The sequence below is a fragment of the Protopterus annectens genome, chromosome 17.part0 (genome assembly GCF_019279795.1).
Source record: "Protopterus annectens isolate FY-2018-M chromosome 17.part0, PAN1.0, whole genome shotgun sequence".
NCBI lineage: Eukaryota > Metazoa > Chordata > Ceratodontiformes > Protopteridae > Protopterus > Protopterus annectens.
The window spans coordinates 584,136,525-584,153,143 of record NC_056751.1 but is presented as its reverse complement, the minus strand read 5'-3'; the positions used below and the strand labels follow the sequence as shown (position 1 = coordinate 584,153,143).

Below are 16,619 nucleotides of genomic sequence, written 5' to 3'. Positions count from 1 at the left end.
ATCACAACTGCACTTTATGGAGAGCCTGGTCACCTGAGACCTGGTAGAGAGCACAGCAGAGACTTCTGACTTAGCAGGAGAGTCTAGCACATCTAGAATCAGTGCACTGGCTTTTGATAAGGTATCTAAAACAAACCTAGCCATGTCAGTTTGACAGTTTAGGGCTCTGATGGCTAGAGTGGAAGAAGAATATACCTTCTTCCCTAGTCTATCCATAAAATTGCTGTCATTGTCAGTGGGAAACAGAGAGGTGGAGGGCAGCTGTCTGGATGATTTATCTGCTGACACTGCAGTGACAGCAGGGTCTGCAGGATGGTACTTGAATAAGAACTGCATATCCTGGGGAACGTTATAAAATCTATCTGGACATTTGGAAGCTGGGGGCTGAGAGTCAGAGGTCTGGGATGCTGCCAAAAAGGCATCATAAAAGGCTGGAAAGCAGGGGAGGGACTGCAGATGGAAAAGGCTGGCCCATCTGCAATAATTCAAAGTACTTATTTTTTGTTTCACAGACATCTGAGGCCTGCCACTTAAAATGTCCTCGCATCAGAGAAACAGTAACCCCAAAGGAGAATTCTTCTTCTGGAGATTCGGGACTAAGAGTCTTCCTCCTCAGGGGTAATGAAGTCCTTGGTGGATTCTATCTGGGAGCAATAGGTAAGTGATTCTTCAGAGGAAGAAAGCTCTTCTGCTGAATCCTCTAAGGCCTGCACAGGTGTAGGGACTGGTAGAGGTACCTGACATTGGAAGACCTGGAAAGCCCTGAAAAGATTTTGAGAAAAAAACTTACATTCAGGAGCTGGTTCATCTTCTCTATGTTTTAATTTCAGATTCCTGTTTAGAGGAGTAGAAGGATGTGTTGACTTAGAAGCCGATGCCTGGGAGGATGGAAAGGCTAGAGCAGGCCCCTCAGACGCCCTGGGCCGTGGTTCCCCCTCGCCATCAGGGGCTGATGGCCGATCAACCTCAGTGGACGTACTTTGCAGTTCCCAGTTCTAGCTGTGAAACGGGTGTCCGATGATACCCTGGGCTAACATACGTCTTGAGAGTCTCACCAGACTCCTGAGATGCAGCATGGGCATCAAGCCTAACTTTATTGGCCTTCTTCCGAGGCAGGTCGTCAGAGGTATCTACCTCACCCTGCATGCTTAACACTAGACACCAGAGCCTCTGGTTTTCTAAATAAAGCTTTAAGGCAGCCAGATGCCTGCAAAGCATTTTACGCTCAATAGACTTGCAAATATCGCAAGACGTATGGTCGTGGCCTTCACCTAAACAGAATAAGCACTTATCATGCATGTCGTTATGTGGAATTTGTCTTCCACAAGCACACTTCCCCTTCCTAGCTGACATGTATGTTTGGAAAAGCAATACGAAGGTAACAAAAAACCCAAAGGGGTACTTATCTCTATCGGATGACAGAAACAAATGAACCGATTCTTGGAGCTGGTGATCGGAGGTCCACAGATCACTGCAGCAGAAAAGGGCGTACGTGCAGATGTCACTTTTATAGCCGATGTCGGTTTATGGCCTTGACAAGCAACGTAGCATGTACCCCTGGACCTAAGACTTTGGTATACTTGCCAGATGTCCGGTGCTGCAGGCAGCAACCTCTCTACAGTGATGAATACTGCAACATGAGAATAGAAGGACATTTACACAGGTTTTCCATTTACACAACTGCCGTACTTAAGCAAATGTGAAGTAGTACTCATTTTTTCCAACATTTCTGAAACCACCTACTCAAAAGGAATCAGACTGGTGAACATTGTCATTTGAACAATTCTACATAAATATTAAAAGACCACAAAGCTCCACTAACCATCTAGTCAGAAGTATGAACTCTTTCTGGATCGGTTTACATTAGTTTCAGCCACTTTTCTGCACAAAACAGACTTACAGAAATTTCAAACTGCACATATTTGTAGTACTGAACTTCAACAAGCCTTCACTCATTCATTTGTTCTCAAATACCTACCATTATAACTGGGAGTCACAGATGAGCCAGAACATATTCTAGCAAGAAAGAAACACAAGGCTAAGAGCCAGTCCTACCTGGCAGGACCACATCTCACCCATATAAATAATGTACAGGATCACCAACTCAGTGAGGATAGAAACAGGAGACTCCAACAAAACTCATGGAGAGAGAGACAGAATATGCAGACAAGACACCCCAGCCACAAAATGAATCAAAAAGACAACGTGAGTAAAGTGATTTTTTGATGTTTGTTCATGCAGAGTAGCAGCATTCTATAGGTTAAGTCATATGTTTTTAGTCTCGGTTACTTCTTTTTTATTTGGGTTTCTTTTTTTAATAAAAAGTTTTTTTTTTTTTTTTTTTTTTTTTTTTTTAATTAAACAATAATCCAAATTTAGTGTTTCCCTACATGTGAATACCCTGGGATAATGATGGGGTGGGGTATACAGATATTAATGGACAGGTACAGAGCATATGGAGTGGAGTTGCCATTACAGTAAATGGACGCATCTCCATGTTATTCCCTTCACTGACATCTCAGGGATAAAGGATAAGCAAATTGTTTTGTGATGTCGGCATGGATAAAATGTGTTTTTATGAAAAGAGTTAAACACCGCAAGGGCACAGAAAAAATAAATTAGTGGATGGAAAGTGCATCAATGCACTTCAGCCACTAGGACCAGAGTAATGAAATATTATAAACTTTATCAGAGTGCCCCTCAAAAGAATATCAGGAAAAGACTGACATCAACAACAAAGAAGCATGATGCTGTTAAATCTGCTTGAGAAAAAAACAACACAACAAACCATAACATGACTTATTCTCTTGAGAAATATACACACACGTTCCACAACAAATAATGCACTTCAACAGCAATAATTCCTTTCAGACTAAGTACGAGGCAGTACTAGAAACAGCTGTACACCTCAAATGCTCAGTCATGCAGCACAACCCTATTCATCCAACATGTCTCAGTAAAAAGTTTACGTGCTTCCTAATGGCACAAGAGTGGGCATATACACACACATCACACCCAACATATTTATTGAAATCTTTAAAAATTTTTTTGTTTTTGTTAAGAAACATGTTCTGCAGTGAACACTCATTTGACTTATCACTTGGTGATAAAAACTGATTGGAACCTTTCTAAGATTGGGCTATAATGTGGCAGAAATCCAAGCTAAGTGAACAATTCCTTTTAAAGGGGCTACTACCCAAATATAAAAAAATACTGACAAGGTAAATATGGCAACAAATCAGTAAACACATGTTCTATACAGACAGCTATAAGCAACACCATGCTGCATTACATCTTACCTCTTCTCTAAGTTCTTTCATTCTCTCCTCAAAATCATAGTCTTTCTGTTTTTCCTCCATCTTCTTCTTGTTCAACTCAAACCGTTTCTTCACCTGATCTAAGGAGGAGCGTTCTACCCGCATTGACATACCCAAGTTCCTTTGATCTGAGGAGCAAAAATAATGCAAACGTTACATTTCATTTACACTTGCTACAGCCAGCCATATTTACATGTCAGTAATCATGTGCGCCTAAAAGCAGCATGTGTTAGGACTACAGAAAAGATATATGGCCGAGCCAGGTATGGAAATAAGGTACATAAGGAAAGCTGGTGGTGGAATGCAGAAGTCCAGGAAGTCATCAAAAGAAAAAAAAAGAGTGCAGGAAGAAGTGGGAGACAGAAAGACTGACCAAGCTAGGAAGGACTACTGGTTGGCTAACAAAGAAGCTAAGAAAGAAGTTGCAATAGCAAAGAATAGGGCATCGGAGGCACTGTACTAACTTCTGGAAAGCGACTCAGTAAGAGGTACAAAGAAACTATATCAGGTTGCAAGGTAAAGACAGAAAGATAAAGAAGATAAGTCAGAAACCCTTCATAAGGGATGCCAACAACAACCTGCTCACCAGTCCAGAGAACATCAAAGGCAGATGGAATGAGTATTTCCAGAAGCTTCAGAATGAAAAAAAACCCCACAGAAGCTGTACTACCCCAGAAACAGCCTACGATGAGAGAAGAGGAGGAGTCCACTCTACAAGTAAGAACAGCATTAAGGAAAATGAAGTCAAAGAAAGCATTGGGTTCAGATGAGGTCACAGCAGATATGATAAAGATGCTGGCTGAGATTGGGGAGAAATGGCTCCTGAGGGTACTAACAGCAGTGTGGAGTGAAAGGTGCATCCCAGATGACTGGGTGAATAACCATACTCGTGCCAGTGTACAAGAACAAAGGGGACACCCACACCTGTGGGCAGTACAGAGGTATCAAACTCCTATCACACTGCATGAAAGTTCTGGAGAGGGTGACTGATAAATGGATAAGCACAGTAGTAGAATGTAAGATGAGAAATGAGCAGTTTGGATTCAGATCAGGATGCAGCAGAGGAGAGATTCCAACTGTGCATTCTTAGACCTGGAGAAACCAAATGACAAGGTCCCAAGAAAGCTGATCTGGGCAGTACTGTGATGGTTTGAAGCCCCAGAAACATTGGTAGAATTAGTGCACCTATGTACAAGGACCCAATGACAAGTACGAACAGTGTTCGGCCTCATAGAGGGGTTCCCAGTGGGTGTACATAAGGGTTCAGCTCTGAGCCCACTGCTGTTCATACTGGTGCTGGACTACATCAGCAGACAGGTTGGAAGTAACGGCTCAACAAAGCTGATGTATGCAGACAATGTGGCAGTACAGGCAGACTCTGAGCTAGAACTTCAGCAAAGGATAGGAGAATGGAATGCAAATCTGAAGGCGCATGGGATGAAACTATGCACAGATGAGCCGGTGGTAATGGCAGCAAATTGGGGAAATCAGAAGAAGCTCAGAACAGAGACAGAAGGGAAGATAGTGGAACAGGTAAACAGCTTCAAGGAGGGAGGAGTAGTTGAGGAGAAGGGTAGTCTAAATGAAGGCGTCAAAGCTAGAATCAGAAGGGCTGCAGCCAACTGGCATAGAGTATCAAATGTAGTCTATAACAGAAGAATGCCAAAGAAGCTTAAAAGTAAGGTGTACAAGACAGTGGTGAACCCAGTACTACTGTATGGTACAGAAACCCGGGCAGTAAAGGCAGAGCAGAAGAAGAAGCTAGAAGTGATGGAAATGAAGTGCCTGAGAAAGGTGATAGGATGCACACTGTTGGACAAACGAAGAAATGAGGACATAAGAGCAGAAGCCAAAGTAGCTCCAATTACAGAAAAGATCAAAGAGAACAGATTATGGTGGTTTGGGCAAATGTGTAAAAAAGCAGAAGACAATCTGGTGAGGAAGATTTGGGACAGACAGGAAGAAGGTAAGAGGAAGTGAGGACATCCAGCAATGAGGTGGATGGATTGTGTGAAAGAAGACCTGCGACAGTCAGGCATAAGTGTTGAAGGCAGGAGTGTGGCACTGAATCAAGAGAGTTGGCAACAAGATACCCCGACCCCATGTGGGGAAAAAGGGGGCTAATGACTGATGAATCATGTGATTGTAGCATCCAGTACTTGTGTCAAGTGCTCCTATACTCACACAAAGACCATCTCACATGAAAAGTACCTTATGGCTAGGATTCATAGACAAGTACTGTGTGCCTGTGCAGTACAAAATGGTGTGAAGCTGCTAGTGTAATGCTGCCTAAAGCTAATAAAATATGCATTTGGGCCAGTATAGTACTATCATGCTGTAGAAAGGAATTTTTCGCAAAGCAGGCTTGCCGAATTATGGGGAGAGCAGTGCAGGGTGGTACTGTGGAAATGTACTGTTACAGATGGAAATGTGTCCAAAGTGGCAAAGGTCAATGCCAAGGCAAGTTAGTGTGGTAAAATTCATGCACACTCATTTGCGCAATGAAGTGTCACACAGTTGCCAAGCCAGGCAATATATTGTAGGATGACACTTGACTCTGCTGACCAAGTTCACCAATGGAATGGGGGGGAAAGAGGAAGAAAGAAAAATATTAATGGGAAAAACAGCAAGCAAAGGAAAAAACACAAAGGTAAACAAGGAATGAAAAATGTGGGAAGGAAGGAAGGGCAACAGACAAATGAAGCATGCAGACAGATGGGGCAGTATGAGCATAAAAGGTGGGTACAATAGTGGAGGGACACAGAAATGAAGCGCACAGTTAGTGATGGTGAGGGCTGTTATCGAACAAGGTAATGGAAATGATGCAAGAGGTAGTGAACCACCTGCATGTGGATAGGACGAGGACAGCTGCCAGACTGGCCCAGAAGCAACACCTAACCATCATTCACACAGGTGACTGATGTCATTGGCAAGTAGCACTTCAGATGGCCCAATGATCAAAACCTGCCACGGAAGAACCCTGTATTTCACAACACCTTGGTTCAACTGAAATGCAAAATAACTACATTCTGACATTACATGACATGCAATACAGCAGAGCAAAGGGGCATTATCAACCTTTCACAGTGCAGCACAGTAGTGCTATGGGTCCGCAAAGGCTGTGTGTATATTTGCATATTGGTCACGTGCTTTTGTGCGGTCATGCTAAGCATGGTTACTGGCAGCTGGGCTGGGTACTGCAGTGCATTTTGGAAGCAATCCAGAGACAGTAGAACTAAAAATTACTCAGTGGAACTGATGAACTATGATGTCTATTTGCACAATATGAAGATTGTGGGCCATTCTACACAAGAATGATTAGAGAAGAAAATCTGTGGACTACAAGACTTTACACAGTATTTTCTGGAAGTGAATACAAAAATACTGAAGGCAGAAAACCCATATGGTAATTATCCCAGAACAGTAATCAACACCACCCGTGATGTATGTGTGTGGGTGGAGGGGGGAACACAGCAAAATGGCATGGTAGCATCATATCCAGTTGTTGTGGTGGTGCACACATTTAGTACTGGTTATCTACAAAAGGAAAGGACATGAAGACCACAGTTCATAGGTACAGATACATCACCACATTTTAAGGGTGGGTGCAACAGTGTGCTTAGCACTACATGGGGTCAAAAGACACATGCAAGAAGAAGTGAAGGGATACCCATGCCCACAGCAACAGGGAATACACAGAGGGTGGGGGTGGAGTTGTGTACAGCAATATACAGGCCTGCTAACCTGCTGCGAAATGGCGAGACAGGAAAGTGTAGCCAAAGATGGATAACTGCCACGGACTGCCTGATGCACTTATTCATTGACATATGTAACCCGTGCATCAGGCTTGCCAAAGGCCCTTGAGAGAGAGGCAATGACTGGAAAAGTTCACCACCAAGAAACACAGATGTTGCTGCAAGCCCTTCGCATACACAACATGTGCATCCTGGGGAAAATTGCCACTGACAAGTCATATCAAGACCAGGTGTAGCAGGAAGCTTCACAGGATGTAAATGCTGTAGGTGGCCATAACAGATCAATGAAACAGATTGGACAGGTACCCAATATGACAAGGAACACTGACAAGGCCATGTCCTACATAGGAGTGGTCCACTAAGACAGAAACAGTTCAGAGCCAGAGGAGTTCCTGCTGTCCTTTTCTGGGGAGGTGGCGTGGACCCTCATACTAGGGGGTGCCTTGGATGTGGAGATGGACTAGCAATAGTCACCAATGTGTGAGCAAAGGATGAACTAGGTTAACACTACCACAGTAAATATCTGTATAATGCAGTACACTGCAAGTGCAATGGGAAGGACTCGCCAAAGACCTTCTGCATGTCTGCCCCTTCGGGTAACTTCTAGGTTGCAAAAGCAATGAAAGACATATTGTGATATGTCAAGTTATGTATGCCTCTGTATGCTACACATATGTAATGTTACAATATGCACTACAGGGTTAAAATTCAACCCCCTTTGTTTTTGTTGTTATGACTAATCCCGCTATTAATAGGATTTAAATTAGACCCCCAGGCCATTAAAATATTACTTCCAGCAATCTTTTCTTGAATACTACAGGAAATGTAATAACCATTCCAAAATATGCCAAATTTCCTAACATAGCTGTACTGATTACAGATTTTATCTGCTAAATTTTAACTTAGCATACATTACTACTTATTACTTTATTTTTATGATGTTTTTTCTTACTACTTTTTCATAATGTCATACTTATCAAAATTCCTAATACTCTAGACTCTCTTGAATATATGTCTGATTTCTTGTAGTTTCTCTAAATCCTTCACTATTTTCTTGATGTTTAACCCTGCATAACTCATCCATACTTCCATGCCCTTCACTATGTTTTTATTTGTGTGATAATTACATCAACAAGCACATTAACATCACCGTTTTTTCATGTATATGATTTCACCTTCTTTAAACCCCCCGCCAACTAAATACTTATGACTGCATTGATTATTAAAAGCATACAAAAACACTATTCAAAGGGCACCCTTGTTTTACCTCAATCTGAACGAACATGAATCTTGTTGCTCCTCCATCCATTAACTACTACCTTCATCATACACTTATTATATGCTGATTTTACAAAATCTGACTGAATGAGATTGTACCTATTAAACCTAAACTGAAGCCTAGACCTTTAATTAGGTGAATATTTGCATGAACATTTCTATAGATTTTAGTTGCATGTTTTACGAATGTACACATTTTATTACTGTTTTTTAGAGCTTTTACATTTGATGCTTAGTTAATATAGTAATAGTTTTTTATGAGTGGTTGTCATGTGACTAATCATGATGGGATGGTTATTTAATGCAGTAGTATAGGGATATAGTTATTAGTATCTGATGAAGCAGCAGAAGCTGCGAAAGCGCTCATGATTTTGCAATAAACACTGTTTTAACCTGGAGAGTTCTGCCACTTTTGGGTCCAGCTGTTTTTTTGGAAGACAGTACCAAAGTTGTTTATGGAAATCCAAGGTATGAAGTACTGTTTTGCCCTCATTTTTGGGTTCAGGGAAGAACATAGGGAGATGGATAGTTTGCCTTAAATTAAACTTAAATACCACTTTAGGCACAAACAGAGGTTCATAGGTTCATAGGTTCATAGATTGGTACTAGGCTAACTACCCTTGCGAGCCATTTTAAGCCTAGCCAATTGTCCCCTGTGAGATTCAAACCCTGTACCTTGTGTTTGTGAGGCAAACACCTTAACCATTAGGCCACCCTCCCAACCCCTTAGGGATGTAATTATCACACAAATAAAAACATAGTGAGGATTAGTTTTCTAACGAAACCTGATATCTCTGAAAAATGAAACAAGGTTAACCCACCATAATAGCCTGAAACGCCAATACTCTGCTTGCAGAGGTCAGATTAATCACTATAACTGTCTTCCACATTAAGAACCTCAACTCAGCCAGATGAGCTGGTTCAAATGGAGTAAGTGTTGGTTTTTCAAACACAAAATTAAGATCCTAAGGAAGGGCCACAGTTTTTTTGGTGGTCTTTTATGTAATACCCCTTTCAAAAACATTTTGACATGAGAATGCTTTAAAAGAAGAGATTATGGGCAGACATCCTGAAATGGCCAACAGATTAACCCTAATAAAGGAGTAAGACAGGCCAGAGGAAAGTAAAAAGAAGTTATGTACTCACCAAAACATTCCATGTGAGTTGTTCATCTCGCCTTCGTTCTTACAGATGGGTTCGGAGCCGATCGTCTGCTCCGAGTCAACCTACTACAAAGCTAGAGGTTTACAGACAGCTCGAGGTCAAGTCCCTATCCCATGATGCACCTAAAGTTACCTCCGATCTTGTTTGCTGCATGTAATAGTACCATGTGCCATTCTTATCACTCTTTATGAGAAAACCCATAGAAAGATTGAGCAACCAGAATAAAACTAGCATCTCGGTCCTTGAAAAACCCTGGAGGGGGTAGGAGGGTGGGAAGTAAGAATGAAGGCAAGATGAACAACTCACATGGAACGTTATGAGTACATAACTTCTTTATGTGAAGTTGATGTATCTCATCGTTCATTCTTACACATGGGTAGCGTCCCCAGCACCATCTTTCTTGGGAGTATGTTTTTCAGGACAGTAGACCCAAAGGAGGCCCTGTCAACCTTGTAATGAGTGAAAGGTATGAGGTCTTGACCAAGTGGCTGCTGCACAAATGTTGTCTATAGAAGTCTAGCAGAAAAGACTTGTATGTTGGTACTATGCTATCGGCCCTAGGGCTTATACAAGCCTAGCCATAACAATTCCCTGGCTATTTCTTCCCACACTATTTATTTCCCAGGACCCCTGTCTAGCAGGGTGACTGAAGTGATCCCCAGGGTGAATTTCCTTTCTCCCATCCAATCGTCAAGGTTCCTTTTGAAGACGGCCAAAGAGGTGCTCTGCTTGACATGTATGGGCAGTCTATTCCAGAGTCTGGGGAGTATCTGGGTCAGGAACCTATCACTCCAGCATGTTTTGTTTATTGTGATGACAAGGTTTAGATCCCTGGAGCATGTGGCTCTGAGGGATTGGGATTTCTCTAAGTGTAGCATGTCCAACAGCTCTGGGTTTGACATGGCCTTGTATGTTAAGCAGAGATCGTTTCTGAGTAGACAATATGCGACAGAGTATAGCTGGAGTTTTTTTTTAAGGTGGTCAGCGTAGGGCATCTGCTTTAGGCCTGTGATTCTTTTAGTGAGGTATTTCTGCAGCCTTTCCAGTTGTTGCAGATGTCTTGAGAGGTACATACCAAATGGGGCATTATATTCTATAATGGGTCTAATGAGGGATGAGTATAGTGGGGCAATGAACTCATTTTTTCTGGATGAAAAGCCCTTAGTGATGAGGTGCGCCACATAGAAGGATTTCCTGACTGTTGTGGCGATGTGGTCATCGAAGGTGAGACCGCTGTCCACCTGTGCTCCTAGGTCTCTTATCACACTTTCGGTGTTTAGTGTACTGCCACCTATGTGGTAATTCATGGGTACATGTTTTTCCCCAAAGGGGATAACTATACATTTCTTGGCACTGAGTCTGAGCCCATGGCTCTGGCACCAAGCATCTGTTTCTGTAAGGCCTTTTGTGGAGTATCCACATCATTTGGGGATTCAATAATGGCTCCCAGTTTGCAGTCATCTGCGAACTTCATTAGCCAGATTCCCTTAGTGTTGGCCTGTACTTCAGAGACGTAGATGCCAAACAAGAGCGGTCCCAGGACTGAACCCTGAGGTACTCCACTTGTCTGGAGCTGGATTTGGAGTCGGCTACTTTTACAGTGTGGGTTCTGCCAGTAAGCAAGTTGGCAACCCATCGAGTAACATAGGGATTAATGCCCAGCTTAGTAAGTCCATCTATGATTCCAGAGTGGGGGATGGTGTCAAAGGCCTCAGCGCGGTCCAGATAGGCTGTGTGGACCGTCTTACTCTCATCCACGGCTCTGGAGACTGATTTGAAGAAGTCAATCAGATTAAGGAGACAAGATCAGCCCCTCACGAATCCAAACTGGGTGGGGTCCAGTGTTTGAAGGTTGCCAATGGCTTTGTTTATAAGTTCCATGATAATACGTTCCATGGCCATGCAGATCAGGCTTGTCAGATTGATATGGCGGTAGTTCCCGGGATCCAAGGTGGATACCACCTTGTGCAGTGGGATAACTGCAGCTGTGCGCCATTCAGTGGGCACAAAGCCCAAGGTGAGGCTATGATTAAACATAGACACTTAGGTGAGGTGCCAGTTTGTTTTGTAGTTCATATACTACACAGCCCAGGATGTCATCTGGTCCCATGGAAGCTGTATTCTTAGTTTTGGAGTGTGCATTTTTTACCTGTGTGGCCGTTATTGCAGGAATTTGGCAATCTTCCGGTATTGAGATGGGCCGTTTAGGGGGTGAAGTTGGCACTGAATTGATCTGCCAGGATACTGGCAATATCCTTGGGATCAGTATATTTAATGCCATTCTGTTGTAGCACAGAGCAGATCTGAGCATTGCCATTTAGATTCTTGACATAGTCATAGAATGCCTTGTGGTTGTCTTTGGAATCTTTGGCAATTTTATTTTCGTAACTAGCTTTGGAGGATTTTATGAGGAATCTCAGTTTCTTACTGAGGGTGGTAAGGGAGTTTTTTCCATCCTGGGATTTTCCTCTTCTGCAACAGTTTCTTCCCTTTTGTTGTGAAGTTTGTTTATGGCAGGGGACCACCAGATTGGCTTCCTTTTTTTGGAGGACAGCATCTTAGTTCTATTTGGGATGGCACGATTCATGCACGAGTGGATGTGCTCGTTACAGTGCCTTAGTGTAGGATTCAGCAGTCGAACTTTCAGTTCCCGTCTGCATGGGTGTCATGAAGTTCGTCACTTCTGACTTGAGTAGCATGAAGTTGGCTTTGGAGAAGTTTTTTATGGAGGTTTCCTTACTGGGGGGTGGGGGTGGGATGTGGATGTTAAAGGTGATTAGCTTACGGTCAGACCTGACCAACGAGGGGGTGACCATAGGTGTGGAGCATTGATTTTTCATGTTGGTAATGACCAGGTCTAGGATATTGGAGCCCCTTGGTGGGACTATGGATTAGTTGATCCAGGGTATTGGAATTTATGAATTCCAAGAACCGTTGGGCAAAAGTGTTGGGTACACGAGTAGTTTTCCCAGTTAATAGCAGGGTAGTTGAAGTCACCCAGTATTAGCGTGTTTGGTTGCATCTTAATATTTTCCAGTATGTTTAGAAAGGTGTAATGAGAATCTTGGAGCATGGTGGGGGATCTGTAGCAAGCTACAATTTGGACTGCAGTCTTACCTAGTGTTAGTTGCATGTGGAGAATTTCAGATGAATTGTGTTGGGCAACTAGCCTGGTGGTGTGAATATCCTTGGTGAATATGGACACTCCTCCACCTTTAGTGTTTCGGTCCTGGTTTGGTGGCCGAAAAGTGTAATAAGAGTTGTAGCCTGTTATTGCAGGGGTGCTCTCTGGAGCCTTGAACCAGGTCTCAGTTACTGCAAAGATATTGATGTTATCCATTTTTAGGAGTGCCTCGAGAGAGAGTGCATTTTGAGGTTTAGACTTCTAGCATTGAGTAGCATTACCTTCAGAATTTGCATGCTTGTACCTGTTACGGTGGTGGTTTTGTCCTTTGAACTTTGCCTAAAAAAGGCACTACAGGGGTGGCAAGTATCTTAGCCAGTAACCTGAATCCCAGGGGCGACATGTGCAGACCATCATTGGCAAAGCATCGTGGTCTGTCGATCATGTCGTCCCAGGCAGACAGATACTTCATCCCCTTTGAATGACACCAAAAGCTTAGCCAATTGTTGAAGTCAATCATTTTGTCCTTACATTGTGGAATCATTCTGGGCCAAGGCAGGATGCTACTCAGGGCTAGGGTCATACCTGCCTGGGCCACAGGATCCGAGAGCTCTTCCATGTCTCTTTTCATGTAGTCCAGGGAGGTAACATCTCAAGTCATTCACTCCAACATGGACAATGACAGAGTCATATTTGTACTTGTTGTGGAGTGACTTGAGTGCATGCGTTGTGGCGGATCCTGACACCCGACAGGCAGCTGACTGTAATTTTCTCCTTGTTCAGCCTGAAGAGTAGGACATCAGTGTGCCTGACTACAGAGTCACCTATGACTAAAGTGTTAGGTACGTTGTATTGTCTTGCCTTAGGGGCTGTTGCTGGGTGGCACACTGGTGTTGTGAGCTATGTGACACACTTTGGTTGTGATTGGTATTTGTTTGCGTTTCAGCTTCGGATGTCCTTGTTGCTGTAGACACTGCTCTGGTAAAATGAGCCTTAATTTTGTGTTGTAAGGGCATATTAGCAGCTGAATAAACAAATGTGATACAGTCAAATAACCATTTAGATAGAGTTTTTTTTGCCACTGGCATACCTTTTTTTGGGGTCTAAAAAGGAAACGAAAAGCTGTTCTGATTTCCTGAACTCTTTTGTTCTATCCAAGTAAAATCTGAGCTGTCTATGAACATCAAGCTTGTGCAGCATATACTCTAAGTTGTTGGTGTGTTTGGGAAAGAACACTGGCAAATCTATAATCTGGTTAAGGTTAGTTTTAGAACAAACTCTGGACAAGAATGAGGGATTAGTTCACAGAGGGAGACTGTCAGCATGGAAAATCAAATAAGGAGGCTTTATGGACAAGGCCTGAAGCTCTGACACACTGCAGGCAGAAGTGATGGCTACTAAAAAGACAGTCTTCCATGACAAATATTTCAAATCGCACGAGGAAGCTGGTTTGAAAGGTAGGAGAATAATGCGTGAAAGCATAAAATTTATATTCTATGCGGCATAAGGGGGTTTCACAGGTGGTCTGAGCTGAAAAGTCCCTTTGAGAAAGGCTTTGGATAGTTTGCGTGACATTATGTTCAAGCCTTCAAATCCAAGAAGAGATGATAGCCAGCTGAACCCGAACTGTTGCTGCTGCAGCTCCTTTATTGAAAAGCACAGTCAAAAACTCTAATATGGAGGCAATAGGGGCTTGGGTAGGGATCAATGTTATTTTGAGAGGCCCATATAGAAAATCTTTTCCATTTACTAAGATATAGCTTCCTAGTAGAGGATTTATGAGAATATATCAGAATCTGCTGCATTTCATTTGAAAGGTTATTGAACCTGGCTATGTTGGGAATTGGAGCAGCCAAGCTGTCAACTTCAGGGACTGAAGAGAGGGATGAAGTTCCCCCGAAGAGTGCGTCAGATCATCTGGAACTGGGTCCAGAATCCAAGGGTCCTCCAACTCATGAAATCGAAGGAAGGGGAACCAAATTTCACAAGGCCAATAAGGGACTATTAAAATGATGGGTCATTCCCAGAGCTATTGCTTTCTGTAATACTTTGGGTATTAAGGGAATGCATAGAGGAGACCCGGAGGCCAATCATGTACGAGTGTGTCCCTTGGGGCTTCTCCTAGAGAGGGAATCAGGGCAAAGTAGCTTCTGCATTTCGTGTTCATGTGGCCGGCAAAAAGGTCGCAGCAAGGCTGGCCCCACCTGCGGAAAATTCCACTATTTGTTTCTTGAGGGAGCACTTGTGAGACAATAAACTTGATCTGCTCAGTTTGTCTACTATCACGTTGGATTTCCCGGGATGTGCTTTACTAACAGAAAATGCTGGGTGGATGTAGTCCACTGCCATACTCTTAGGGCCTCATGACAAAGTAGCTTCTGCATTTCGTGTTCATGTGGCTAGCAAAAAGGTAGCAGCAAGGCTGGCCCCACCTGCGGAAAATTCCACTATTTGTTTCTTGAGGGAGCACTTGTGAGACAATAAACTTGATCTGCTCAGTTTGTCTGCCATCACGTTGGATTTCCCGGGATGTGCTTTACTAACAGAAAATGCTGGGTGGATGTAGCCCACTGCCATACTCTTAGGGCCTCGCAACAAAGGGTGTAGGACCTGGTTCCTCCTTGTTTGTTCAAGTACCAGACCACGGACATGTTGTCCGTGTGAATCCAATTGCTCCAAGAGGAAGAGAATCCTGGAAGTACTGCAATACTAAACGTACTGCTCTCATCTCCGGAACATTGATATGCAGATGTGTCTCCTGTTTGGTCCATGTGCCTTGGGCTGTTCTTCTCTGAAAAAGTCCTCCCACCCTATCAGGGAAGTGTCCATGGTCACTGTGGCCACTGGTGGGGGTAGAACAAAAGGACGACCTATCATTACATGAAGAGAAGTCAACCACCACTGAAGATCCTTTTTGCATGTGTTTCTGATCATTATAAGATGAGACATTGGGAGCTCTTGGTAAGACCACTAAATGAATAACAGTCATTGCAGAATCCGCAGGTGCATGCGACCCAACGGTATGGCTAATATTGCAGTTGCCATCATGCCTAACAATTTTAGTACTTCTGATGCTGGAGCCTTGTCTTTGGATATGATATTGTGGACCTGCTGATGAAATAGTAAGACTCTGTGCTGGAAGTCTCAAAGTGGTGCTGATGGTGTCCAATTCTGCTCCGATAAAAATAATATGTTGCGATGGCAACAAGGCAGATTTTTCTGAATTTACTGTAATACCCAGATGACTGCAGAGAGAAAGAGTGGTGTCCCTGGCTTGTATAAGCTGATGCCTGGTGGTGGCAGTGAGGAGCCAATCATCTAGGTACGGAAACATTTGGAATCCTAAACGTCTCAGGTGAGCCGTGACCACTGCCATACATCTGCTGAACACTCTGGGGGCTGTAGTGAGACCAAAGGGCAGGGCTCAAAACTGGTAATGACTGGCTCCCAGCCGGAAGTGCAGGTGATCCCTGGATGGTCTGGCCATTTTTTTTTGGTAGTACACATCCTGGAGATCTATCGAGCACATACAATTGTCTTTCCCTAAGAAGGGAAGTATCGACTGAAGCGTGACTGTATGGAACTTCTCTTTTTTTGACAGATCTGTTTAGTCTGCTGTGGTCCAAAATAGGTCTCCAGTCCCCTGTCTTTTTTGGAACTAAAAAGAACCTTGAGTAAGTTCCGGATCCTATCTGGTCTGCTGGGACTGGTTGGATGAATCTTTCTTAGCAACGTTTGGACCTCTACTGTTGCCTTTTCCCTGTAACTGGGTGGAATGTCCGGGATTTATGTTGTCACTGGAGGGGAAGTGATGAAAGGTATGACATATCCTCTGGAAACTATACTTTGTACCCAGTTGTTGTTTGTTATTTTGAGCCATGCATCTGGATACAAAGATAAGCAACCCCCGACTGCCTCCAGTGATGGACAGTCGGGCCGCCTTTCAGGAGCGCTGGTAGGGCTTCCCAAAGAACTGTTCTA

At 43.3% G+C, this 16,619-nt stretch overlaps 1 protein-coding gene across 1 annotated transcript in view; it reads right to left on the bottom strand.

The window, feature by feature from the left end:
- Window positions 1-16,619, bottom strand: part of ZMAT2 (zinc finger matrin-type 2) — a 740,808-nt gene that overhangs the window by 77,922 nt on the left and 646,267 nt on the right. The window contains exon 5 of the mRNA XM_044059614.1: window positions 3,300-3,445. Coding sequence (XP_043915549.1) covers window positions 3,300-3,445 — 146 coding nt within the window. The remainder of the gene's footprint in view (window positions 1-3,299; window positions 3,446-16,619) is intronic.